This window comes from Bubalus kerabau, chromosome 11 (assembly GCF_029407905.1).
Source record: "Bubalus kerabau isolate K-KA32 ecotype Philippines breed swamp buffalo chromosome 11, PCC_UOA_SB_1v2, whole genome shotgun sequence".
NCBI lineage: Eukaryota > Metazoa > Chordata > Mammalia > Artiodactyla > Bovidae > Bubalus > Bubalus kerabau.
The window spans coordinates 4,762,582-4,788,014 of record NC_073634.1 but is presented as its reverse complement, the minus strand read 5'-3'; the positions used below and the strand labels follow the sequence as shown (position 1 = coordinate 4,788,014).

Below are 25,433 nucleotides of genomic sequence, written 5' to 3'. Positions count from 1 at the left end.
AACAAAAAAAGAAAAAGAAAGAGGACCCTAATGGAAATTCTAGAACTGAAAAATACAGTGAAAGTGAAAGGGTTAGTCACTCAGACAGCCAGGCTCCTCCGTCCACGGGATTTCCCAGACAAGAATACTGGAGTGCATTGCCATTTCCTTCTCCAGGGGATCTTCCTGACCCAGGGATTCAACCTGGCTCTCCTGTATTGCAGGTAGATTATTAACCGTCTGAGCCACCAGAGAACCCCTAGTTTGAAAACAGACACATACACACACCTACACAAGTCACTGAATAGACTCAACCACAGAACAGAAAAGAGAGAAAAGAATCAGTGAGCTTGAAGACAGGCAAACAGAAATTACACAGTCTGAACAACTGAATAGATGGAAAGAAAATGGTCACAGCCTCAGGAACCTATGAGATTATAACAAAACATCTAATGTTCATGCTATCTGAGTCCCAGAAGGGAAGGGAGTTTAGAGTTGGAAAAGTATTTGAGAAAATAATGGCTGAAAAATCCCCAAATCTGGCAAAAGACATAAGCCTACAGTTTAAGAAGCTGAAAAAACCCTAAACAGCATAAATCCAAGAAACCCATGACAAAGTATACAAACTTCTAAAAACTAAACATAATATCCTGAAAGCAGTGAGAGAGGAACCCACCTAGATTCACCCCTAGGGTAAAAGCAATTCCAATGAAGCGGAACAATATTTTTTAAGTGCTTAAAGAAAAGAACTGCCAACCCAGAGTTCTATATCTAGTGAAAATATCCACCATGAATAAAGGGAAAGCAGGCACTCTCAGATAAAGAAAAACTAAGAGAATCTATAGCCAGCAGACCTACCCTAAAAGAATGGTTAAAGGAAGTTCTCTAAATAGAAAAGAACATGATAAAAGAAGAAATCTCTGAATAGCAGGAAGGAAGGAAGAAAGAACAATGGAAAGAGTAAAAACAAGGGTAGGGCTTCCCTAGTGGCTCAGTAGTAAAGAATCTGCCTGCCAATGCAGGAAACATGGGTTCAATCCCTGATCCCAGAAGATCCCACATGCCCTGGAGTGACTAAGCCCATGTGCCACAACTACCAAGCCCGAGCTTTAGAGGCCAGGGGCTGAGACTACTGAGCCCACGTGTGGGAACTGCTGAGGCCCCCGCAGCCGAGAGTCTGTGCTCTGCAATGAGAAGCCACTGTGATGAGAAGCCCGCACACGGCAACTCGAGTAGCCCCTGCTCTCTGCAACTGGAGAAAAGCTGAATGGTTGAGGCAAAATTATCACACTGTGTGATGTGGTTCTCAATGTATGTAGAGGAAATTCTTAAGATAATTATAAAGCAATAAGAGGATTAAAGTTTCTCCTGATCACTTGAACTGGGATGTTGACAAGCAGACTGGGGGAGAGTTATGCAGCTATAAAATAATACCTACTTATTTTAGTTCAACTATTGAAAAAGCTGTACAAAGAGAGCCCCTCAATAACACGGCAGGCACTTCAGAATGGAGTTCTAAAAAAAATGTTTAAGTAACACACAGGAAGACAGAAAAAAAAAAATAGAGGAATGAAAAAGAGAGGGAAGGAAGGTAAAAAATAAAACAGCAGACTCAAGAGGTAAGATTTCCTTCCAGGATCCACCTGCTTTGGGATGCTTGTCAGGGACTTGAGGGAGTGGCTTTTTGTATATTGCCCAAAATTTACAGCTGTTACCACTACGTTAGTTATTTGAAGAGGAGCTTATTCAGTCATTATTGGAAGCAGTGTCTTATTAATTTTAGTAATAATGCTTTCTATTTGTGATTTGGTTTAAATTTGCTAAAGAAGTATTCTTAAGTAAATAGATTCTCCAGGCAAGAATACTGAAGTGGGTAGCCATTCCCTTCCCCAGGGGATCTTCCCAACTCAGGGATCAAACCTGGGTCTCCCACATTGGAGGCAAATTCTTTACCAGCTGCCAGGGAAGCCCAAATAAATAGAATGAGCATGTAACTATTAAATACGTTCTATAACTCCATGATTTAGAAAATTTGACATAAATTTGCTTCATAAATTTACCTATATTATTTTTATATAAAATAACTTCTATGATTTTGATATATTAGTCAAAATAAAATTCCAATCTTTATTTTATGTTGTCAAGTGTAAGAACAGCGAGAGACAGAGCAAAAAGTATGGAACCAGATCTTAGAAGGCAATTCATCTCTTCTTGAACACTGGGGACACCTAGTGGTTCCTCATGGCAGTGGTTTTGTGCAGTTCAGATGAAACAAAGGCGCTTCCCTCGTGCTGAGTGAGAAGTATACTCTTAGCTGTGGTGTGTGTGCTTGTGTCTGACTCTGCAGCCCCTTGGACTGGGGCCCACCAGGCTCCTCTGTCCATGGGATTTCCCAGGTAAGAATACTGGAGTGGGTTGCCATGCCCTACTCTAGGGGATTTTCCATACCCAGGGATCCAACCCACGTCTCTTGAGTCTTCCGCATTGACAGGTGGATTTTTCACCACTGCGTTGCCTAGGAAGCCCAATAAATGCTGGGGAAGGTGTGGAGAAGGGAGCCTCCTCCACAGTTGGTGGGAATGTAAGTTGGTGCAGCCACTACGGTGAACAGTATGCTAAATCGCTTCAGTCGTGTCCGACTCTGTGTGACCCCATAGACGGCAGCCCATCAGGCTCCCCCGTCCCCATCAGGCAAGAACACTGGAGTGGGGTACCATTTCCTTCTCCAATGTATGAAAGTGAAAAGGGAAAGGGAAGTCGCTCAGTTGTGTGTAACCCTCAGCGACCCCATGGACTGCAGCCTACCAGGCTCCTCCGTCCATGGGATTTTCCAGGCAAGAGTACTGGAGTGGGGTGCCATTGCCTTCTCTGGGAGAACAGTATAGAGGTTCCTTAAAACTAAAAACAGAGATACCATATCACCCTGCGATCCCACGCCCAGGATATATCCAGGGAAAAACATGATCTGACAACGTGCGTGCGCCCCGGCGTTCACTGCAGCACTGTTTACAGTCGCCAGGGGGCGACCTAGATGTCCGCGACAATGCTCAGTCTCTCAGGTACGGCCTCCTGTTCGCAACCCCATGGGCTGTAGCCCACCAGGCTCCTCTGTCCATGGGATTTTCCTGGCAAGAATACTGGAGTGGGTGGCCATGCCCTCCTCCAGGGGATCTTCCCAACCCAGGGATTGAACCCAGTCCTCCTGCATTTCCTGTAGTGTGGGCAGATTATTTACCGGTGAGCCAGAGGGAAAGCCCCACCAACAGAGGAATGGATATGAAGATGTGGTACATATACACAACGGAATATTACTCAACCATCAAAAAGAGTGATATAGTGCCATTTGCTGCAACATGGATGGACCTAGAGTGTCATACTGAGTGAAGTAAGTCAGACAGAGAAGGAGAAATGTTGTATGACATCCGTCCTATGTGGAATCTGAAAAGAATCACACAAATGAACTTACAAAACAGAAACAGACTCACAGACTTTGAGAACGAGCTATGGCTGCTGGGGGAGGGCAGGGGGAGGGACAGTTAGGGAGTCTGGAATGGACGTGTGCACACTGCTGTGTTTAGAATGGGTCGCCGACAAGGACCTGCTGTACAGCACAGGGAGCTCTGCTCAGTGTTCTGTGGCAGGCTCACGGGAAGGAGGTTTGGGGGAGAATGCATGCATGTCTGTGTATGGCTGAGTCCTTTCACTGTTCACCTAAAACTATCACAGTGCTGTGTGTTAATTGGCTATACCCCAATACAAAACTAAAAAGTTTTTTTTTTTTTTTTTAAATAAGTATACTCAGCGGGGACCAAGATAAACCCAAGAACTCCTCCACACCTGGGCTGCTATCAGTGCTCTCTGCCTCACGGTGGATCCCCGCCATCCACCCAGACGTGGGAGTCAGAGACCCGGCTTCACGCCTGATGCCCCGCGCTCCCGCACGCCCCACACTCAGCCCATGACCCACCAAGCCTCCTGAATGTCCCTCCAGCCACAGCCCTCATCGCCACGTCTCTCATCAAGTCGCCGTCATCTCTCTCCTCTGGTGATCTCACGATGTTGCGTGTTTTGGTGCAAGTGCTTTGCTGTGTTGTTCAGTCGCTCAGTCGTTTCTGACTCTTTGCGACCCCATGGACTGCAGCACACCAGCCTCCCTGTCCATCACTATCTTCCAGAGTTTGCTCAGATTCATGTCCATTGAGTCGGTGATGTTATCTGCCACCCCCTTCTTTTGCCTTCCATCTTTCCCAGCATCACGGTTTTTTCCAATGAGTCGGTTCTTTGCATCAGGTGGCCAAAGTATTGGAGCTTCAGCATCAGTCCTTCCAATGAACACCCAGGAATGATCTCCTTTAGGATGGACTGGTTGGATCTCCTTGCAGTCCAAGGGACTCTCAAGAGTCTTCTCCAACGCCACAGTTCAAAAGCATCAGTTCTTCGACGCTCAGCTTTCTTTATAGTCCAACTCTCACAACCATATACGACTACTGGAAAAACCATAGCTTTGACTAAACAGACCTTTGTCAGCAAAGCGATGCCTCTGTTTTTCGATATGCTGTCTAGGTTTGTCATAGGCTTTCTTCCAAGGAGCAAGCGTCTTAATTTCATGACTGCAGTCACTGTCTGCAGTGATTTTGGAGCCCAAGAAAATGAGATCTGCCACTGATTCCACTTTTTCTCCTTCTATTTGCCATGAAGTGAGGGGACCAGATGCCACGATCTTAGTTGTTTAAATGTTGAGTTTTAAGCCAGCTTTTTCACCTTCTTCTTTCACCTCCATCAAGAGCTCTTTAGCTCCTCTTCACTTTCTACCTTTAGAGTGGTATCATGTGTATATCTGAGGTTGTTGATATTTCTCCTGGCAATCTTGATTCCAACCTGTGAGTCGACCAGCCCAGCCTTTCTCATGATGTACTCTGCATATAAGTTAAATAAGTAGGGTGACAATATACAGCCTGGACATACTCCTTTCCCAATTTGGAACCAGTCTGCTGTTCCATGTCTGGTTCTAACTGTTGCTTGTTGACCGCACACAGGATTCTCAGGAGAGGTAAGTTGGTCTGGTACTCCCATCTTTTTAAGAATTTTCTAGTTTGTTGTGATCCACACAATCAAAGGCTTTAGCATAGTCAATGAAGCAGATGTTTTTCTGGAATTCCCTTGCTTTCTCTATGATCCAACGAATGTTGGAAATTTGATCTGTGGTTCCTCTGCCTTCTCTAAGTCCAGCTTGTACATCTGGAAGTTCTTGATTCATGTACTGCTGAAGCCTACCTTGAAGGACTTTGAGCATAACCTTGCTAGCACATGAAATGAGCACAATTCTGCGGTAGTCTGAACATTCTTCAGCATTGCCCTTCTTTGGGAATGGAATGAAAACGGACCTTTTCCAGTCCTGTGGCCACTGCTGAGTTTTCCAAATGTGCTGGCATACTGAGTGCAACACTTTAACAGCATCATCTTTTAGGATTTGAAATAGCTCAGCTGGAATTTCATCACCTTCCACTAGCTTAGCACTTAACTTCACACTCCAGGATGTCTAGCTTTAAGTGCTTTACTTATACTAACTTATCTAGTCTTCACGTTGACCCTAAGGAAGGTACACCAGAGAGAGCAAGGTAGGGTCATTTGGTTGGCATTCCACATTCAGCTGGTGGAGCCTGGGTTTAATTCCAGGCGGAATGGCTCCAGATTTCAGATTTCATTTTCTTGGAGGTGTGGACACTTGCTGCCTTTTGACCACCACATCGTGACACAGCTTCCAAATGGTCTACTGGGGTCCCTCTGGCCACCCCTCCAATCCATCTCCAGGGGGTAGCCAGAAATCACCCTCAGATGTACATCTAAGTCATGTCACTTTCTTCCAACGGCTTTCCTGTTTTTAGGACAAAGACGAAAGCTCACAGCTTACAAGCTCTTACACAGCATGCCCCACCTCGCCCCACCCTGCACTTCCTCGCTCCCTCTGCTCAGCCACGCCCGTGCCCCTCCCCACACCCTTCCTCTCAAGGCCCTGCCTGCACTTCTGTTCAGTCAGGAACACACTGCCGTCTCCTTACAGTCTATTCACCCCTCAGATCTCACAGCAAGCATCACCCCCTCAAGAGTTTAGATTATGGGAAGTGAGAATTCTTTTCTAGTGTGACAAACTTCCCTCTAAGCAACACTTTTTTAAACTCATTGGTTATTTAGAAATGGGTTGCATAATTTCCAAGGATTTTTTTCCTGTTCTCTTTCTGGTTTTGGTTTCTAATTCAACTCCATGTGATCAAAACCCTACACTGCACGATTTCAAAATCTGTTCAGGACCATCTGTTTTGGTGAATGTTCCACATTCACTAAAAAGAATGAAATTGGGGGGTGAAGTGTTTTACAAACGTTACTTAGATTCAGTTTGTTCATGGTGTTATTCTGTTCTTTTATAATCTTACTAATCTTCTCTCTGTTCTACAGTATTGTAGAGAGAAGTATTCAAGTCTGTAATTATAAGTATGGCTTTGCCCATTTCTCCCTTCAGTTCTATCCATTTCGACTGCATGTCTTTTGAAGCTCTGATGCTGGGTGTATACACATTGAGGACTGTTACATCTTCTTGCTGAATGGTCCATCTTATCGTGTAATGTACCCCTTTATTCCCAATAATGTTCCTTGTTCTGAAGTATACTTTGTCTGATATTAATATCTTTTGAATGGTGTATCTTTCTCTACTCTTCAACTTTTAACCTGCCTGTATTATTATGTTTAAGGTGGTCTCTTAGTCTATAGTTGGATCTCTTTCACTCTGGTTTTCATTTGCATTTCACAGATGACTCATTATGTGCTCAGTATCTTTTTATATGCCTGTTGGCCTGTCATATTTTTTTAAGTGCCTGCTCAAGTCTTTAGTCAATTAAAAAAAAACAAACCTAAGCTATCTACTTATTTCTTGGGTATCTTTCAATTGTTACTGACCGTAGCAGATAGTGTTCAGTATTTTACATTAAGTATGATGATACTAGCTTTGCTTTAGTTTTCTCTTGTTGCCCTTCAACTCACATTACCTTTATATCTACTACTGTGGGCAAGAATCCCTTAGAAGAAATAGAGTAGTCCTCATAGTCAAGAAAAGGGTCCAAAATGCAGTACTTGGATGCAATCTCAAAAATGACAGAATGATCTGTGCTTGTTTCCAAGGCAAACCATTCAGTATTACAGTAATCCAAGTCTATGCCCCAACCAGTAACGCTGAAGAAGCTGAAGTTGAACGGTTCTATGAAGACCTACAAGACCTTTTAGAACTAACACCCAAAAAAGATGTCCTTTTCATTATAGGGGACTGGAATGTAAAAGTAGGAAGTCAAGAAACACCTGGAGTAACAGGCAAATTTGGCCTTGGAGAACAGAATGAAGCAGGGCAAAGGCTAATAGAGTTTTGCCAAGAGAACGCACTGGTCATAGCAAACACCCTCTTCCAACAACACAAGAGAGTACTCTACACATGGACATCACCAGATGGTCAACATCGAAGTCAGATTGATTATATTCTCTGCAGCTGAAGATGGAGAAGCTCTATACAGTCAGCAAAAACAAGACCAGGAGCTGACTGTGGCTTATATCATGAACTCCTTATTGCCAAATTCAGACTTAAATTGAAGAAAGTAGGGAAAACCACTAGACCATTCAGGTATGACCTAAATAAAATCCCTTATGATTATACAGTGGAAGTGACAAATAGATTCAAGGGATTAGATCTGATAGACAGAGTGCCTGAAGAACTACGGAATGAGGTTCGTGACATTGTACAGGAGGCAGGGATCAAGACCATCCCCAGGAAAAAGAAATGCAAAAAGGCAAAATGGTTGTCTCAGGAGGCATTACAAATAGCTGAGAAAAGAAAAGAAGCGAAATACAAAGGAGAAAAGGAAAGATACACCCATTTGAATGCAAAGTTCCAAAGAACAGCAAAGAGAGATAAGAAAGCCTTCCTCAGGGATCAATGCAAAGAAATAGAGGAAAACAATAGAATGGGAAAGACTAGAGATCTCTTCAAGAAAATTAGAGATAACAAGGGAACATTTCATGCAAAGATGGGCTCAATAAAGGTGAGAAATGGTATGGACCTAACAGAAGCAGAAGATATTAAGAAGAGGTGGCAAGAATACACGGAAGAACTATACAAAAAAAATCTTCATGACCCAGATAACCACAATGGTGTGATCACTCAACTAGAACCAGACATCCTGGAATGCAATGTCAAGTGGCCTTAGGAAGCATCACTGTAAACAAAGCTAGTGGAGGGGATGGAATTCTAGTTGAGCTATTTCAAATCTAAAACATGATGCTGTGAAAATGTTGCACTCAATATGCCAACACATTTGGAAAACTCAGCAGTGGCTGCAGGACTGGTAAAGGTCAGTTTTCATTCCAATCCCAAAGAAAGGCAATGCCAAAGAATGTTCAAACTATCACACAATTGCACTCATTTCACATGCTAGCAAAGTAATGCTCAAAATTCTCCAAGCCAGGCTTCAACAGGACGTGAACTGTGAATTTCCACGTATTCAAGCTGGATTTAGAAAAGGCAGAGGAGCCAGAAATCAAATTGCCGACATCTGCTGGATCATTGAAAAAGCAAGAGAGTTCCAGAAAAACATCTACTTCTGCTTTACTGACTATGTCAAAGCCTTTGACTGTGTGGACAACAAACTGTGGAAAATTCTTAAAGAGATGGGAATACCAGACCACCTGACCTGCCTCCTGAAAAATCTGTATGCAGGTCAAGAAGCAACAGTTAGAATTGGACATAGAACAACAGACTGGTTCCAAATCTGTATTTGGAAACGCTGTATATTGTCACCCTGCTTATTTAACTTATATGCAGAGTACATCATGAGAAATGCTGGACTGGAAGAAGCACAAGCTGGAATCAAGACTACCAGGAGAAATATCAATAACCTCTGATACGCAGATGACACCACTCTTATGGCAGAAAGTGAAGAAGAACTAAAGAACATCTTGATGAAAGTTAAAGAGCACAGTGAAAAAGTTGGCTTAAAGCTCAACATTCAGAAAACTAAGATCATGGCATCTGGTCCCATCACTTCATGGCAAATAGATGGGGAAACAGTGGAAACATGAGACACCTTATTTTCTTGGGCTCCAAAATCACTGCAGATGGTGACTGTAGCTATGAAATTAAAAGACCCTTGCTCCTTGGAAGAAAAGCTATGACAAACCTAGACAGCATATTAAAAAGCAGAGACATTACTTTGCCAACAAAGGTCTGTCTAGTCAAGGTTATGGTTTTTCCAGTAGTCATGTATGGATGTGAGAGTTGGATTATAAAGAAGGCTTAGTGCCAAAGAATTGATGCTTTTGAATATGGTGTGGAGAAGACTCTTGAGAGTCCCTTGGACTGCAAGGAGATCCAACCAGTCCATTCTAAAGGAAATCAGTCCTGAATATTCATTGACAGGACTGATGTTGAAGCTGAAACTCCAATACTTTGGCCACCTGATGCGAAGAACTGAGTCATTTGAAAAGACCTTGATGCTGGGAAAGATTGAAGGTGGGAGGATAAGGGGACGACAGAGGATGAGATGGTTGGATGGCATCACTGACTCAATGGACATGAGTTTGAGGAAGCTCTGGGAATTGGTGATGAAAAGGGAGGCCTGGTGTGCTGCAGTCCATGGGGTCGCAAAGAGTCGGACACGACTGAGCAACTGAACTGAATTGTTGCCCTTTACCAACCTGAAGTTCCCTTCTGTTCTTAATTTGATGAGAACTTTTTAAAGAATCGTAAATGGGTGTTAATGTTTGTCAAATGCTTTTTCCGCGTCTATTGAATGATCACATTTTTTTTTCTTCTTTAGTTATGTTAATATGGCAAATTACAATGATCTATTCTCAAATGTTAAATACTGGCTACACAGGAGGGTACCTTTGAATTCCTGGAATAATCCCAATTAATCATGATACATTGTCCTTTCTTATGTTCCCAGGCGGTGCAGTGGTTAAGAATCCTCCTGCCAATGCAGGAGGTGCAAGAGACACATGTTCGATCCCTGGGCTGGGGAGATCCCCTGGAGTAGGATATGGGAACCCATTCCAGTATTCTTGCCTGGAAAATCCCATGGACAGAAAAGCCTGGCAGGGTACAGTCCTTGGGGTTGCTAAGAGTCTCACATGACTGAGGACGCACATGCGCCTGTACTTCAAGGGAGAGCTGCATGCTAACAATGCTAACTAATGTCAACAGAGGAGCAGATAAGTTAACAGTAGTGTAGATTTGAGCTGGATAATCATCAATCAGGTTCAATTCACTCATATTTTGTTTATGATTTTAGTTCATTATATTCATGAGGAGTACTGGTCTTGTAATTTTTCTTTTTTGTAATGTGATGTCTTATTTTGGTAGCATGTTTTTCCTGGCCTCATGAAACAAGATGGGAAGCATTCCCTCTTCATCTGTTCTCTGGAAGGGTTTGTGTACTAGTGGTATTATTTCTTCCTTAAATGTTCAGCAGAAACCACCAGTGAAACCATCTGGGTTCTGGAGTTTCCTCAACTGGAAGAGTTTTAATTTCAGTTTTAATATCTTTAACAGGGGTTATTCAAATTGTTCTAGTTCTTCTTAGGTCAGTTTCATTAAATCGTGGTTTTTGAAGAATTCCTCTGTTTAGTGATTTTATCAAATTTATTGCCATAAAGTTGTTTATAATATGGCTCTTCTCTTCTTTCAGGCGTCCCAGGTGGCACTAGTGGTAAAGGACCCGCCTGCCAATGCAGGAGACACAAGAGACATGGGCTTCATCCCTGGGTGGGTAAGATCCCCTGGAGGAGGGCATGGCAACCTGCTTCAGTATTCTTGCTTGGGGAATCCCATGGACAGAAGAGTCTGGCGGGCTGCAGTCCACGAGCTGGCCATGCCGTGCTCCTTTAACACTGTAAGACTTCTCACTGCCCCTCTTCACTACCTCACCTCCAGGGTGGGTCACACAGTTTTGAGGGCCTTCACCAGCTGTGGAGCCCTTTGCCTGGCAAAGCAATAAAAGCTACTCTTTTCTACTTCACCCAAAACTCTGTCTCCGTGCTTCTGTTCAGCACCAGTGAACAGAGGCTGAGTTTTGGCAACAATCATTTGTTTTCTTTCTCTCTTTTTAAAATTTATTTTTTTTAATTATTTATTTACTTATTTTTGGCCCCACTAAGGCATGTGGGATCCTGGTTCCCCAACTAGAGATCAAACTTCTGCCTCCCACATTGGAAGGTAAAGCCTTAACCAATAGACCACCAGGGAAGTCTCTCTTTTTAAAATTTCTTGATCAGTCTCACTAGGCATCTCTCAATTTTATTAATCTTGTTAAAGAATAAACTTTGGCTTTTCTGACTTTCTCTTTTGCTTTCTATTTCATTCGTTCCTTCTCTTTACTAGCTCCTCCATTCTACTTTCTTCAGGTTTCACTTACTCTTCTTTTCTAGACTCTTGAGTTCGAGCTGAGATCACTGATTTAAAATCTTTCTTCTTGCCTAGTATATTCAGTCATAAATTTCCATCTCAGCACTGTTTTAGCTGTGTCTCCTAAACAAATCAATTAACTAAGAGTCATTCAAATTCTTTGGTTGGTAGTGGGTGGAAAATATTCTCTTAGGAATTAGAGAGGAAGGGGGTGGAAAAGGACACAAGGCAACTCTGTCAGGTGATGGTAATGCCCCACAGGTTGACTGGAATGTTGGTTACATAGGTGTGTACACCTGTCAGAAACGCAATACTCAGCCTTCCCTGGTGGTCCAGTGGTTAAGAATCCACCTGCCACTACAGGGGACATGAATTTGATCCCTGTTCCAGGAAGACTCTACGTGCTGCAGATCAGCTGAGCCAGAGGGCCACAACTACTGAAGCCCTTGGGTTCTAGAGCCCATGCTCTGCAACAAGAGAAGCTGCTGCAAGGAGAAGCCTGCGCACTGCAGCTAGACAGCAGTCCCCGCTGGCCACAGCTAGAGAAAGCCCATGCAGCAACAAAGGCCCAGCACAGCCATAAATAAATCAATGTTTTAAAATGCAATACTCTATACTTAAAACCTGAACTGTATATAGTACTAGGAGGTAGGCATCAGTACCTTTTTGTAAGTGAAAAATCTACAGCTCACGTGAGCTAACTGTGATATATAAATGTAATACATTTAGCCAGTGAAAGAGTCTGGAGTTAATAAACCTGTATCATCAGAACCCTTGCTGTTTGCATGCTACCATACATTATTTGGGGCTTCCCCAGTAGCTCACATGATAAAGAATCCGCCTACAGTTCAGGAGACCTGGGTCTGATTCCCAGGTCAGGAAGATCCCCTGGAGAAAGCAATGGCAACCCACTCTAATATTCTTGCCTGGGAAACCCCAAGGACAGAGGAGCCTGGCGGGGTACAGTCCATGAGGTCGCAAAGAGTTAGACACAACTGAGCGACTAACACTAACACTACACATTATTTTATCTAGATACTTATACACACACACAGAGATTGAGAGAGAGAGAAAGAGACAGACAGATTCTATGCAGCATGCGTTTACTATGTGGTTGGGAGGGAGGGGGGTTTGGAGGAGAATGGGTACATGTATATGCATGGCTGAGTCCTTTCACTGTTCATCTGAAACCAGCACAACATTGTTAATCAGCTATATCCCACTACAAAATGTTTTTGGTGTTTAAAAAAAATTAAATAAAAAAAATGCATGTGGCGGGAACTAGTGGGACTCCCCAGCAAGCTCACCTCACTGCCGTCAAACAGACAGAGGCGCACGTGTCTGCTCAGAACTTGGATGCTCACCCCTGGAAGAGGAATCATCTTGCAGCTCCAGAGAGTCAGAATCAAGGAGACACGGCTCGGTCTTGACCTGATCTGCAAGAACAATCAGTTACGAGGAAGGTCTGCTTGTATGACTTATGAGACAAATTCACTTTCCGAGCACCTTTTGTAAAGAGTAACCATACTTACAGAGCCGGTTTTTGCATCCCACATCAGATCTCTGAAGGCCAGTTGGGAAGGTGTGAGCTCTGGCTGTAAGAAGTAGCTTGCTCGGAATTGATTCCCTGCAAAAATAATTTTTCCTTTATATTCTTACGAAGAATGAACGAAATTCAAAACCCCAAATCCATGATGTTACAGTACACACTTAGGAAACAGACGTCGAAAATACCATGCATGCTGTTTGCTAGAAACTTGCTTCCTAAGACAGACATACCAACAGAGATAAGAACAACAGGAGGAAACGAAAAGATGGAAGCACATAAGAGCTGATCTTAAGCAGCTTTAGAAAAGACCTTAAAGACTGTCAGGCTGGTAATATGCCCCCTGATGAAGATGACCCATTCAAATATTTTTGTAAAATGTAGAAAATATGTAACCACTTTTTGGACATTCTAGAAAAAGTGTATCATCATTAATTTTACTTCTTTACATAAAAGTATTTTAATGCTGTTTTTCCATAATTTAGTCATGAATACTTATTACAAAATCTATTCTGCAGAAAGTCCCTTAACAGCAAGGAGATCAAACCAGTCCATCCTAAAGGAAATCAACCCTGAAGATTCATCGGAAGAACTGATGCTGAAGCTGAATCCCCAATACATTGGCCAACTGACACGAAGAGCGGATTCCCTGAAAAAGACCCTGATGCTGGGAAAGACTGAAGGCAAGGCGAGGGGGCGGCAGAGGGTGAGGTGGTTGGGTAGCATTACCCACTGACTCAATGGGCACGAATCTGAGCACATTCCAGGAGATAGTGAAGGACAGGAGAGCCTTGGCATGCTGTAGTTCAGGGGATTACAAAGAGTCAGACATGACTTAGTAACCAAACAACAACCACAAATCTGCTAGGAACTAGAAACACAAATGTGAATCAGAGAAATATGTCCCCTGCCCCCATGAGCTTACAGCTCAGTGGGCGAAAATAATTAAGAAAAATAAGTAGACAAAAGACTAAATAAAATAATCATAAGCTGACTTAGACCTGTAAAGGGTACTGACATGGATGAGAGGAGGAGAACCTACAAGGAAGGTGTCTCTGGGAGGGTGGCGTTTTATCCTGAGACAGAAGCATGAGAAGGAGGTGGGTGTTTAGGGGGCACTGAGAAGAGCCTCCCAACAGAGGAGCCTCAAAGCAGTCCCTACATAGATAACAACTCAGAGAATCCAGGTGAGCCTCTCCCCAAAATCGCTGCTCTTTAAAATGAGCTAAGACTCCAAATTCCCGATGCGGGGAGTCTGCGTTCAATCCCTGGTCAGCGAACTAGACCCTGCATGCTGCTTCTTGAATGTTTCACGTGTTGAAACGAAAAAGATCTTGCACGTTGTAATGAAGATCAAAGATCCTGTATGCTGCAACTAAGACATGGCACAGCCAAATAAATGAATAAATATTTAAAAATAAAATGAGCTTATGAACAAATGGTGCCAAGTACAGGGCAATCCAAGAACGAATAAGAAAATAGAAACAGTGAGTAGAGATAACTCTCAGGAAAAGTCTTGATGTGAAGAAAAGCAGAGAAAGGGAGGCTTCAGCTGGAGTGGGACAGGGCTGAGGGGGCTGGTGCTAGGACTACTGTGAGGCAACGAGCCGGCGGGGGAGGGGAGAGCAGCACAGGAAAGGGGTGATCGCGAGAGCCCTGCTCCCGAAATAAATGAAGGGGGCTTGGCGTCTGAGAGGATCAGGGCTCCCTCCTCTTGTCACAGGCAAGACGAGGGGCAAGATGAGCGTCCAAGAGACGTGAGATCCAACATCTTTATCAACAACCTTCCCTGGCTGTGCCAGCAAAGTTAGATATAAACCATGACGGCTTGACTGAAAGTCTGTGCTGGCTGATGGGCACCTGGTACCTTCCTCCAGGAGCTGGAAGAGCGTGGAAGGCCTGAACCCAGCAGGAATCGCTCCCATCGCGGTCAGCACGTCGACGGTGTTTATCTGCTGAAGAGAGTAAAACAAAATTGACTTGCTTGCTTTCGTTCAGGTTTTCTCACCTCTAGAATACTCTCTTTATCACTATAGCAACTACAACTCCCCAAACAAAAATACAAATGTCCAGACTTTAGTGGAAGAATACAGCAGTTTAACCTCCAATTATGAGAAGATGCTATCGCTGATACCCGGCCTTTCCCAAGGATGGCCTTTCCCAAGCCCCATGCAGTTCTCCAGGCACCAAGCTCTGCACTTTAGACTGGCTGCTTCTGCGTGGTCCCTGTCAAAACGGCCTGTCCTGCCCCACAAGGGAGTGTGCCATGTCACAGATGAGCTGACACCATGAACTGACGTGCACTGAAGAGTGAATGGCTTTGCGTGTGTGTGTGTGTATAACATACATAGACATGCACATGCACCCATGTCCATAAACAATAAATAAAGCAAAAATCCCACAAAGGATACATTTACTAAACGGTTAGTGGTGATTACTTATGGAAGGAGTGGAGTTTCATTTCATTATGTAACTTTTTAAATGATAGGATTATGGGTAGTTTCTTACTTTTTTGAGCTTTTTGGAATTTTTAAATGTTACAAAACTAAAATTTAACAATTGTCTTTACCCAAATGACAGAAAATTCAAGCAGACTCAAAGTGAGACATTTCCAAGCCCTCAAATCTACTCTTCTGAACAGAAAAGACCTAATGGGAAATGTTACTCGGAGTACAGACTTACTAAACCAGAGGTACGTTTTAATGTCCTGTGCATTCCAGGCCCTGTACCCGCTTAAGATCCAATGCTTTCATTTAAAGTTGTTTTGAATCTGAACTCTAATCAGAACTATTAGGTAACAAAATGACACATTATTAATAAGATGAAGTGAAAAGGGCAAGTGTTAGTCGCTCAGTAGTGTCCGACTCTTTATCACCCTATGGACTACAGTCCGCCAGGCTCCTCTGTCCATGGGATTCTCCAGGCAAGAGTACTGGAGTGGGTTGCCAGGCCCTCCTCCAGATGATCTTCCTGACCCAGGGATAGAACACACGTCTCCTGCATTGCAGGCAGATTACCACTGAGCCACAGGGAAGTCCCATTATTAATAAGACAGGAGATACCAACCTCTGAGATGGCTTTCCGGACAGCACTCCAGTGAGAATCAGTTCTAGGGAGACAGGGTAGCTAGGTGAGTGCGCGGAAAGTTTATGCCTGTTCACTCAATCAGAGAACTTCATTAATCAAAGAACAGAGTATATCATTGTATCTTCCGACAATCTAACACTGCCTACATGAAACTAAGAATAATATCACCTGCTAAAAGTAACCACAAAGGTAAAGTTGTGATGACCTTTAAGCAAATGGTAATGAGAAAAGCTCCCAAACTATAAGTTGTTTCCATTTCAAGAAATTCTTCTAGTATTTATAATAGTAAAGATAAACAAATACAACATTTCCTGAACCCACTTTTACGTCCCCTCGCACCAATTTACCTTTGCTTGACTTCGGCTCCTTCCACTGTTCCATCCCCTACCTCTGTATCTTCTTCACTGCCTTCTTCACTGGATTCTTGACCTCCTTCTTTATTATAGGGCTGAAAAATAATATGAAGTGCCTTTTACCTAATGGGAAAATCAATCAATAAATGTACTTTCAGAAAGATGTGAGTGTACGTAGGGGTTTAGTATATGACAGACATATCAAAAATCAGTGGATAAAAGCTCAAATAATGATGTCATTATTTGAAAAAAGTACAAGGATAAAGGTAGAGAACAAGTTTAATCAACATAAGTGCCAGATGGAACTGACTTAAATGTAAAAAAAGAAGAAAAGATATAAATAAAAGAACTACAGAAATGTTAGAAGAAAATAATCTTGAGATGGGGGAATCCTTTCCACTCATGATAGCAAAACCAAAAATCATAAATGGAACACTGACAGATTTAACTACTTAAAAGTAAATCTGGTTGAAAGTCAACAAAGACCATATCTGCCTGAAGTTTCCAAGGCTTAATATCCTTATTATTAAGATAATACAAAAATTCTTCCATAGCAATATAATTTTCAAAAATCCCTTTGAAAAATGAATTAAAAAGGCAATTTTCAAAGAATAAATAGAAATAGAAATAAATAAAGCAAATGAAATGACACTCAACCTCACTAGCAATACAATAAATGCAAGTAAAAAACAATCAGATCAGATCAGTCGCTCAGTCGTGTCCGACTCTGTGCGACCCCATGAATCACAGCACGCCAGGCCTCCCTGTCCATCACCAACTCCCGGAGTTCATTCAGACACGGCCATCGAGTCAGTGATGCCATCCAGCCATCTCATCCTCTGTCATCCCCTTCTCCTCCTGCCCCCAATCCCTCCCAGCATCAGAGTCTTCTCCAATGAGTCAACTCTTCGCATGAGGTGGCCAAAGTACTGCAGTTTCAGCTTTAGCATCATTCCTTCCAAAGAAATCCCAGGGCTGATCTCCTTCAGAATGGACTGCTTGGATCTCCTTGCAGTCCAAGGGACTCTCAAGAGTCTTCTCCAACACCACAGTTCAAAAGCATCAATTCTTCGGTGCTCAGCCTTCTTCACAGTCTAACTCTCACATCCATACATGACCACAGGAAAAACCACAGCCTTGACTAGATGAACCTTTGTTGCCAAAGTAATGTCTCTGTTTTTGAATATGCTATCTAGGTTGGTCATAACTTTCCTTCCAAGAAGTAAGCGTCTTTTAATTTCATGGCTGCAGTCACCATCTGCAGTGATTTTGGAGCCCCAAAAAATAAAGTCTGACACTGTTTCCACTGTTTCCCCATCTATTTCCCATGAAGTGGTGGGAGCGGATGCCATGATCTTCATTTTCTGAATGTTGAGCTTTAAGCCAACTTTTTCACTCTCCACTTTCACTTTCATCAAGAGGCTTTTGAGTTCCTCTTCACTTTCTGCCATAAGGGTGGTGTCATCTGAGCCCCTTTTTTTTTGGTCATCACTTTGGCAAAAGACTGGTGACAACCATCAATGGCAAGTGTGCAGACAAACAAATCTCCTCAGCTGCTGGGGACGGGAGTCCAAATAAGAATAACTTTCCTAATTTGCAAAATGGCAAATTCGACCAAAATACCGAGGTGTAAATGCCTTTCAGCAGCAATGAGCATCTAGGAATTTATTTAAGGGGAATGATGGGATAAGGTTGTGTGCAGACTGATCACAACACAGGTTCTTCTTTTCCAAGAGTCCCTGATTATAGCAATGAATCAAGCTTCCCAGGTGGCTCAGTGGTAAAGAATCCTGCCAATGCAGGAGAGACATGGGTTTGATCCCTGGGTCGGAAAGATCCCCTGGAGAAGGAAATGGCAACCCACTCCAGTATCCTTGCCTAGGAAAGCCCACAGACAGGGAGCTTGATAGGTTACAGTCCATGGAGTTGCAAAGATTCGGACATAACTGAGCACGTACGCAACCTAAGAAAACTACATTTTCCAAGGCCTCCTCACAGCTAGGTGTTGTCAAGAAACTAAATGCTGGTCCAGGAGATATAACTGGAAGTTTTTTGTGTAACTTCCAGGAAACCTTCTATACAAGACTGCAGTTCTTGCCTTTTGACTTCCTCACTTCTCCCCTCTCTCTGCTTGGAATTGCTAAAAGATATAGCTGCCAACCTAAAGAGATAACAACCCTAGGGAGAGCTGATGGCACCTAACCACAGAGTAAAATATTGCTTTTGCTGTTGTTTAATCACTGTCATGTCAGAGTATTTTGCTACACTATAGACTGTAGCCCACCAGGCTCCTCTGTCCATGGGATTTTCCAGGTAAGAAAATACCATGGATAGAGTGAGTGCCCATTTCCTTCTCCAGGGAATCTTCTTGACTCGGGGATCAAACCTGTGTCTCCTGCATTGGCAGGTGGATTCTTTACCACTGAGCCACCAGGGAAGCCCCGAGTAAAATATGAGGTAGGGCCTTGCCATGCCTTGACTGCCTATCTCCACACTTTCTCCACATGCGAGAGAAATGTGCATCTACCTTATTTGGGCCACGATTTTGGAGATCTTTAGCTCATAATGGAAGTTAACCCGAGCTCCCATGAATGTCACTTCTAGGTATGGATTGCTGCTGCTGCTTTGCTCAGTTGTGTCTAACTCTGCAACCTCATGAAGGAGCCTGCCAGGCTCTGCTGTCCAAGCAATTTTAAAATTGCTTTTTAAATTTTATTTACTGATTGATTCATTGATTGACTGAATTTTGGCTGTGCTGCATCTTCATTGTGAGCGGGGGTTAATCTCTACTTGCAGTGTGTGGGCTTTTCACTGGTGGGTTCTCTCATTGCAGAGCACGGGCACTCAGTAGACTCGGTTTTCAGGTTCATGAGTGTGGGTTAAGTAGTTGTGGTATACTTTACATATAAGTTATATATAACTTAAATATAAGTTGAGGCTTAGCTTGAACCTGCCTCCCCTGCATTGGTAGGCTGACTCTTAACCACTGGACCACCAGGGAAGTCCCCAAAGGGGGGCAGTCTTGTGGGACTGTGCCCTTATCTTGTGGGGTCTATGCTAAGTCCAGGAGTTAGTGCTAGAATTGAACTCCATTGTTGGACACCTGGTTGGCTTCAAAGAAACAGTGTGAAAAACAACATATATTTGGTGTCAAAAAAAACCCTCACACAGCTAGTGTCAGAAGTGGTATGAGGAAAAATAAGATGTCTCAGCGTGGTTACTAGAAAATTTTAAATTACATTTGTGGTTTGCATTATACTTCTACTGAACAGCACTGATCTCTATATATTGGACAGCAAATGACCATGCCATATTATGAAATATGAAAGAACTGGGCAATCAACATACTTATATACTATGTTCACGTCTTAGTAAAGGATCATGTATTTGTGGAAGGTAAGACAAAGTTAACTGCAGTTTTCTTTCACAACAAAAAATAAATGTCTATTCATTTTTATGATCAACACGAACCCACAGAGCATCTTCACCGTGCGACAACATTCTAGAGCTCACCTGCATGAGAGCAGACCACTATAATCACTGTTTAGTCACTAAGTCATGTCCGACTCTTGGCGACCCCATGGACTGTAGCCCGCCAGGCTCCTCGGTCCATGGGATTTCCCAGGCAAGAACACTGGAGTGAGTTGCCATTTCCTTCTTTAGGGAATCTTCCCAACCCAAGGATCAAACCCGTGTCTTCTGCATTGGCAGGCAGATTCTTTTACCACTGAGCCACCAGGGAAGCCCCAAATTTTTCTCATGCTCTGATCCTCTAAAATTGAAGCAAGTTCTATATCTTAAGTCATTCACTAGCCCATTGATCAAAGAATACAACTTAGTGTTTTATTATAAATGAAAAAAAAAAAGTCTTAAAGGAGAAAAAGGAAAGAATAAACAAAAAAGACTAACCTCCAAGTAGGTTTTAGGAATAAGGCCTTCATTTCCTTTGGCGTTCTTAGCCATCCACCAACCATCAGAGTTTTTTTTGATTATACAGAGAATTTCCCCTTTCTTAAGGCAAAATAAAAGTAAAAATGTTTTAATTAGAATCTACCCCTAAGCTCAGAAGTATCAACATTAAAACTATTGTATTTTCAAAACCAGAGGAACATCTACTCTTTTTATTTTTTCTTACCATTTTACTAGCAGGTAACTTTGATAACAGAATTTTACGACTACTGCTTGTAAATCGCAATTATCACTTATTTTATTTAAACAGACTGAGTCTTTAAAAAGTTAATATCAGGACTCTGAGCCAGATGTACAGGTAGAGTCTTCTTACTCTGTTAGGTATGCAAATTTATCCTTAGGTTTGCTTCCAGTTTGTTTCTGCTTACTTTAAATGTCAGGTCTCCTACTTGCTGAGCCATAAAATCTCCAAGAGCAATGTATTCTCCACTCGTGGCTTCTGGCTGAGATTCACCTTCCTGTTTCTCTTCCTCTTCCTCTTCTGTTTCTTCGTCCTCGCCCCCACTTTCTTCGCTTTCTTCTTCATCGTCTTCTTCTTCCTCATCTTCTTCAGCAGAGTTTTCCTCTTCCTCTCTTTCAGTAAGTGCCCCAGTTCTGCAGAAAATAATCGATGAGGATCACTAGAAGTAACGCAGAAGAACAGATCAAGTATAACTTCTACATACAGAAGAACTAGCCCATATCTATAATAGGCAAATTAAAAAAAAAATAAAGGGAAAGTACAACTAATAGTTTTTACCATCTAGCAAAGAATATGTGACCTGAGAGTAATGAAGGAGTTAAAATATCTGAGGAATGTGTTGACATGGTGGAGCAAGTGCTGGTCCTGAGGCCAGGAGACTTGAATTTAAGTCCTGGATTCATCCATTCAGCAAATGCTGCTTGAGCGTTATTGCACAGTGGTTAGAGCATGGATTGTGAGATGAAGTTCTGGTTCTGTCTCCTCTTCGCTGATTGGTCTTGGGTACATTTCTTTTAGACTCTCCATTTCTCATTGGTGAAGTAGAGATAATAACAGAACCTGCTTCATAAGGTCCTCGTGAAGACTAGAGGAGTTACAGACTTGCCAAGTGTTTACAACGGTGTCTGACCACAGCAAGTGCTCAACAAAAGTTGGCAGTGACGATACTCATGACTCATGACGTCACCTGTCAATTTCCATGTCAGACACAGTAGAAACAAAGGTAAATCAGACATTCTCTGTCCTCCAGGAGAATAATGAGGCAATCTAGCAGACGGATACTTACAAGATAGTTCAACAGATACTGTGATAGAGGTAAATACAGCATGCTAAGGAAACGCACAAGATGGGCACCCAACCAAGACTGCACGGGTGGGGATCAGGAAAGGCTCAGCATTAGGACTTGATGGATGAGCTGAAATTAATCAGGTAAAGGGGGCAGGGTGGGTATAGAGGTAGGGAAAGGAGTGGAGGAAGAAGGCTGGAAAAGAGGGAACCTCAGGTAGCTCATGAATGGTAGGAAGAGGTCTGGGAAAAATGAGCAAGAGATGAGGGGGAAAAGAGATGAGCAAAATGCAGCCCATGTGAGCTTTATCTTGAAGGTGTTCGCTAAAAATGAAGGCAGGGAAGGGTGTGATCTGACCTGCTCTGAGAAAGATGATCACGCTCCATGGAGACTGGAAGAAAGGCTAAACACAAGGATGGTTATTAAAAGTGAGGCATGAAATAGTATAAACTAAGGAAGCCTGAAGCTCAGCTTCTCTGTGTATCGGTGCCAAATGGAATCCTGGAGACAGAGTTTTGGGTGAAGTAGAAAAGGACAGGGCTTCCCAGGTGGCGCTAGTGGTAAAGAACCTGATTGCCAGTGCAGGAGACATAAGAGACTTGGGTTCAATCCCTGGGTCGGGAAGATCCCTTGGAGGAGGGCATGGCCACCACTCCAGTATTCTTGCCTGGAGAATTCCATGGACAGAGAAGCCTGGTGGGCTATAGTTCATGGGGTCTCAAAGAATCTGGACAAGATGGACACAATGGACAGGACAGAATGACTAACAATACTTTGAAGCAAACAGACAGTGCTAACCATAAAACTAGACAAATGACTCTTATTATGCTAATACAGTACATTTCAATTACTGATTTTTTCAATGTTAATCTAATCTTTCAGGGACTTGCCTGGTGGTCCACTGGGGTGTTCCCAAGGCAGGGTGCCGAGGTTTGATCCCAGTTGGGGGAACTATTAATAGATATCACATGCTGCACTAAGAGCACACCGCAGGAAGATCAGAGCTCCCTGGGTGCTGTAACAAGCCCCGGCACAGCCAAATGAGTAAAAGGAAACACTGAATTAACCTTGTGTTCTAGAATGAATCCCACTTAGTCATGATGTGGGCTTCCCTGGTGGCTCAGAGGTTAAAGCATCTGCCTGCAATGCAGGAGACCAGGGTTCAATCCCTGGGTCGGGGAGATCCCTGGGGAAGGAAATGGCACCCCACTCCGGTATTCTTGCCTGGAGAGTCCCATGGACAGAGGAGCCTGGTAGGTTACAGTCCATGGGGTCGCAGAGAGTTGGACACGACCGAGCGACTTTTCTTTCACTTTCAGTCATGATGTATTGTCATTTTTATGTGCCCTGGATTTTATTTGCTAACACTTTATATTGAGTTTGTGCATTTGTTCATTACGGCTTTCTATTTATAATATTTTTATCATGTCTTGATGTTGAGCTTCCCTGGTGGCTCAGGCAGTAAAGAATCTGCCTGTGTGGAGAAGGCAACGGCAACCCACTCCAGTATTCTTGCCCAGGGAATCCCATGGACAGAGGAGCCTGGTGGGCTACAGTCCATGAGACCTGAAGAGTCAAGACACAACTTAGTGACTACGCGACCACCCAGGTGGGTTAGCTGAGAACTAGAGCCACCTGGAAGTTAAGTGGGAGGTTGGACGCAGGTGCAGAGTTCTGTCTGGGGGAGAAAGTAGCCTTGGACTAACTGGGGCAGGGAGCTGTGAGAGACACTGCTCAAGAAGTTGTTCCCCACAGAAGGATCAAGTTCAGATGTAGGCTTAGAAAAATAGGTAACTTGACCAAAGGCAGCAGATCAAGCCAGCCCAACTAGTTCATGAATGTAGTTCAATTACATGAATCTAGAACGGAACAGAAATAGATTTAGAGTGACTGGAAGAGTGGAGAAGGCTCAGTAGGGTCTGGCTGACCTCACCCAAAGCCTAGGTGAGGAATCTGGGACCAGGCAGAGAAGGGCCGTAAAGGCAATCGGGAAGTAGTTTGGGGAGGTTTGGGAAGGCAATCTGACTTCTCTTCGGAGGAAGTTTCGAGCTGATTGGGTTAGCATCCAAGAGAGATGGGATTGAAAATGGAATTGGGGCCTCTGTACCCTTGGTGTCGGCTCAGCAAATATTTCTTAGTTGCCACTGGCCTGAAAAAGCTATGTTGTAAACTCTTTGATTCCTTTGATTGTGTACTTTATATTTTTCCCCCGTTTCTTGATAAATTCCTTTGAAAACTGTGAAAAAAAAAAAAAAAAATCTGCCTGTGATGCGGGAGGCCCAGATTTGATCCCCGGGTCAGGAAGATCTCCTGGAGAAGAGAATAGCTACCCACTCCAGTATTCTTGCCTGGGAAATCCCATGGACAGAGAAGCCTGACGGGCTACTGTCCAAGGGGTCACAAAGAGTTGGACACAACTGAGAAACTGACACTTTCACTTTTCATAATGCTCATAAAATGATTTGGAAATGTTTCTTTTTCTAGACTCTGGAAAGATTTCGTAATACTGGTGCTATGTCTTACTCAATCATTGCAGAAGTTTGTGTCAGTGAAACAACCTGAGGATTTATTCTGTGGAAAGGGTTTTAATTATACATTCAACTTCTTTAGTAGACATTTTGGTAGGATTATTAAGATTTTCTATTCATCTTGTGTCAATTTGAGTATATTTTATTTTTCAAGGAACTTATTTTATCTGTCTTTTCAAATTTATTGGCATAAAGTTTTTCATAGCATCTTCACAGTATCTTTCAAATTTCTGTAGGCTCTGAGTGGTTAGTTTTCATCCTTGTTTTTTGCTAGTGTTTTCCCTCTTTCTCTTTTCTTGATCAGTCTTGCTAGGAATTTACTCATTTAATTACTTTTTCTAAAGAACTAACTTTTCACTTATTGATTTTATCTACTATATGTCAGTTTATTATCCAGTTTTCTCTCTTATTTTTATTATTTCCTTATTTCTATTTTCCTTGGGTTTAATTTGCTGTTCTTTTTCTGGCTTCTTCAGTTGGAAACTTTAGTAGATGATTTTCAACTTTTCTTCTTTTCTAAATGTTGCACTTAAAGCCATAAACTTCCCTCTAGGCACTGCTTTAGCTGTAGCCCACAACTGCATTTTTATTATCATTCAAAAATATTTAGCTTTCCACTGTAATATTTTCTTTGATCTTTAGGTTATATAGAAGTATGTGATTCTTTTTAAATTATTTATTTATTTGGCCATACTGGGTCTTAGTTTAGGCACATGGAATACTTTGTCATGCTATACGGGACCTTTTGTTGAGGCACGTGGGCTCTGGAGCTCAGTAGTTACATATGAAATCTTAGTTCCCTGACCAGGAATTAATCCCACATCCCCTGTGTTGCACAGCAGATTCTTAACCACTGAGCTACCAGGGAAGTCCCAGAAGTATGTGATTTAATTTGCAAACATTTGGAGATTTTTATTTATTTCTCTGTCATTTGAGTTTTTTTTTTCTTTAACTGAGATATAATTGACATTCACCATTGTATTAGTTTTGGATTGTCATTGAGTTTTAATGTAATTCCAGGTCACCAAAATTGCTGCATGATTTCAATCCTCTGACATTTGTTGACAATTGCTTTATGGTCCATTATGATTCATTTTGGCTAATGTTATATATGTACTTGGAAGAGATGCGTATTACCTAGTGGGATACAGTGTTCTACAAATACATTTTTAATTAGGGGGTTAAAGTTTGTGGATTATATTGTCAGCTTCCCTGTAGTGCTGGCAATTTTTGCTTTCTATGTTGTAAAAGCGGCTATTAGGAACCTACACATTAAGGGTAATT

General features: G+C 42.6%; 1 protein-coding gene across 4 annotated transcripts in view; it reads right to left on the bottom strand.

The window, feature by feature from the left end:
* Positions 1-25,433, bottom strand: part of NPHP1 (nephrocystin 1) — a 68,426-nt gene that overhangs the window by 28,134 nt on the left and 14,859 nt on the right. For 2 of the 4 annotated variants that reach the window (XM_055539306.1, XM_055539309.1), the window contains exons 5-11: positions 20,743-20,968; positions 20,315-20,416; positions 16,400-16,500; positions 16,032-16,074; positions 14,833-14,920; positions 12,952-13,046; positions 12,727-12,855 (exon numbers count right to left, since the gene is read on the bottom strand). In XM_055539306.1, the coding sequence (XP_055395281.1) occupies positions 12,727-12,855; positions 12,952-13,046; positions 14,833-14,920; positions 16,032-16,074; positions 16,400-16,500; positions 20,315-20,416; positions 20,743-20,968 (784 nt within the window). The remainder of the gene's footprint in view (positions 1-12,726; positions 12,856-12,951; positions 13,047-14,832; positions 14,921-16,031; positions 16,075-16,399; positions 16,501-20,314; positions 20,417-20,742; positions 20,969-25,433) is intronic. The other 2 variants (XM_055539307.1, XM_055539308.1) reach the window with 2 other exon arrangements.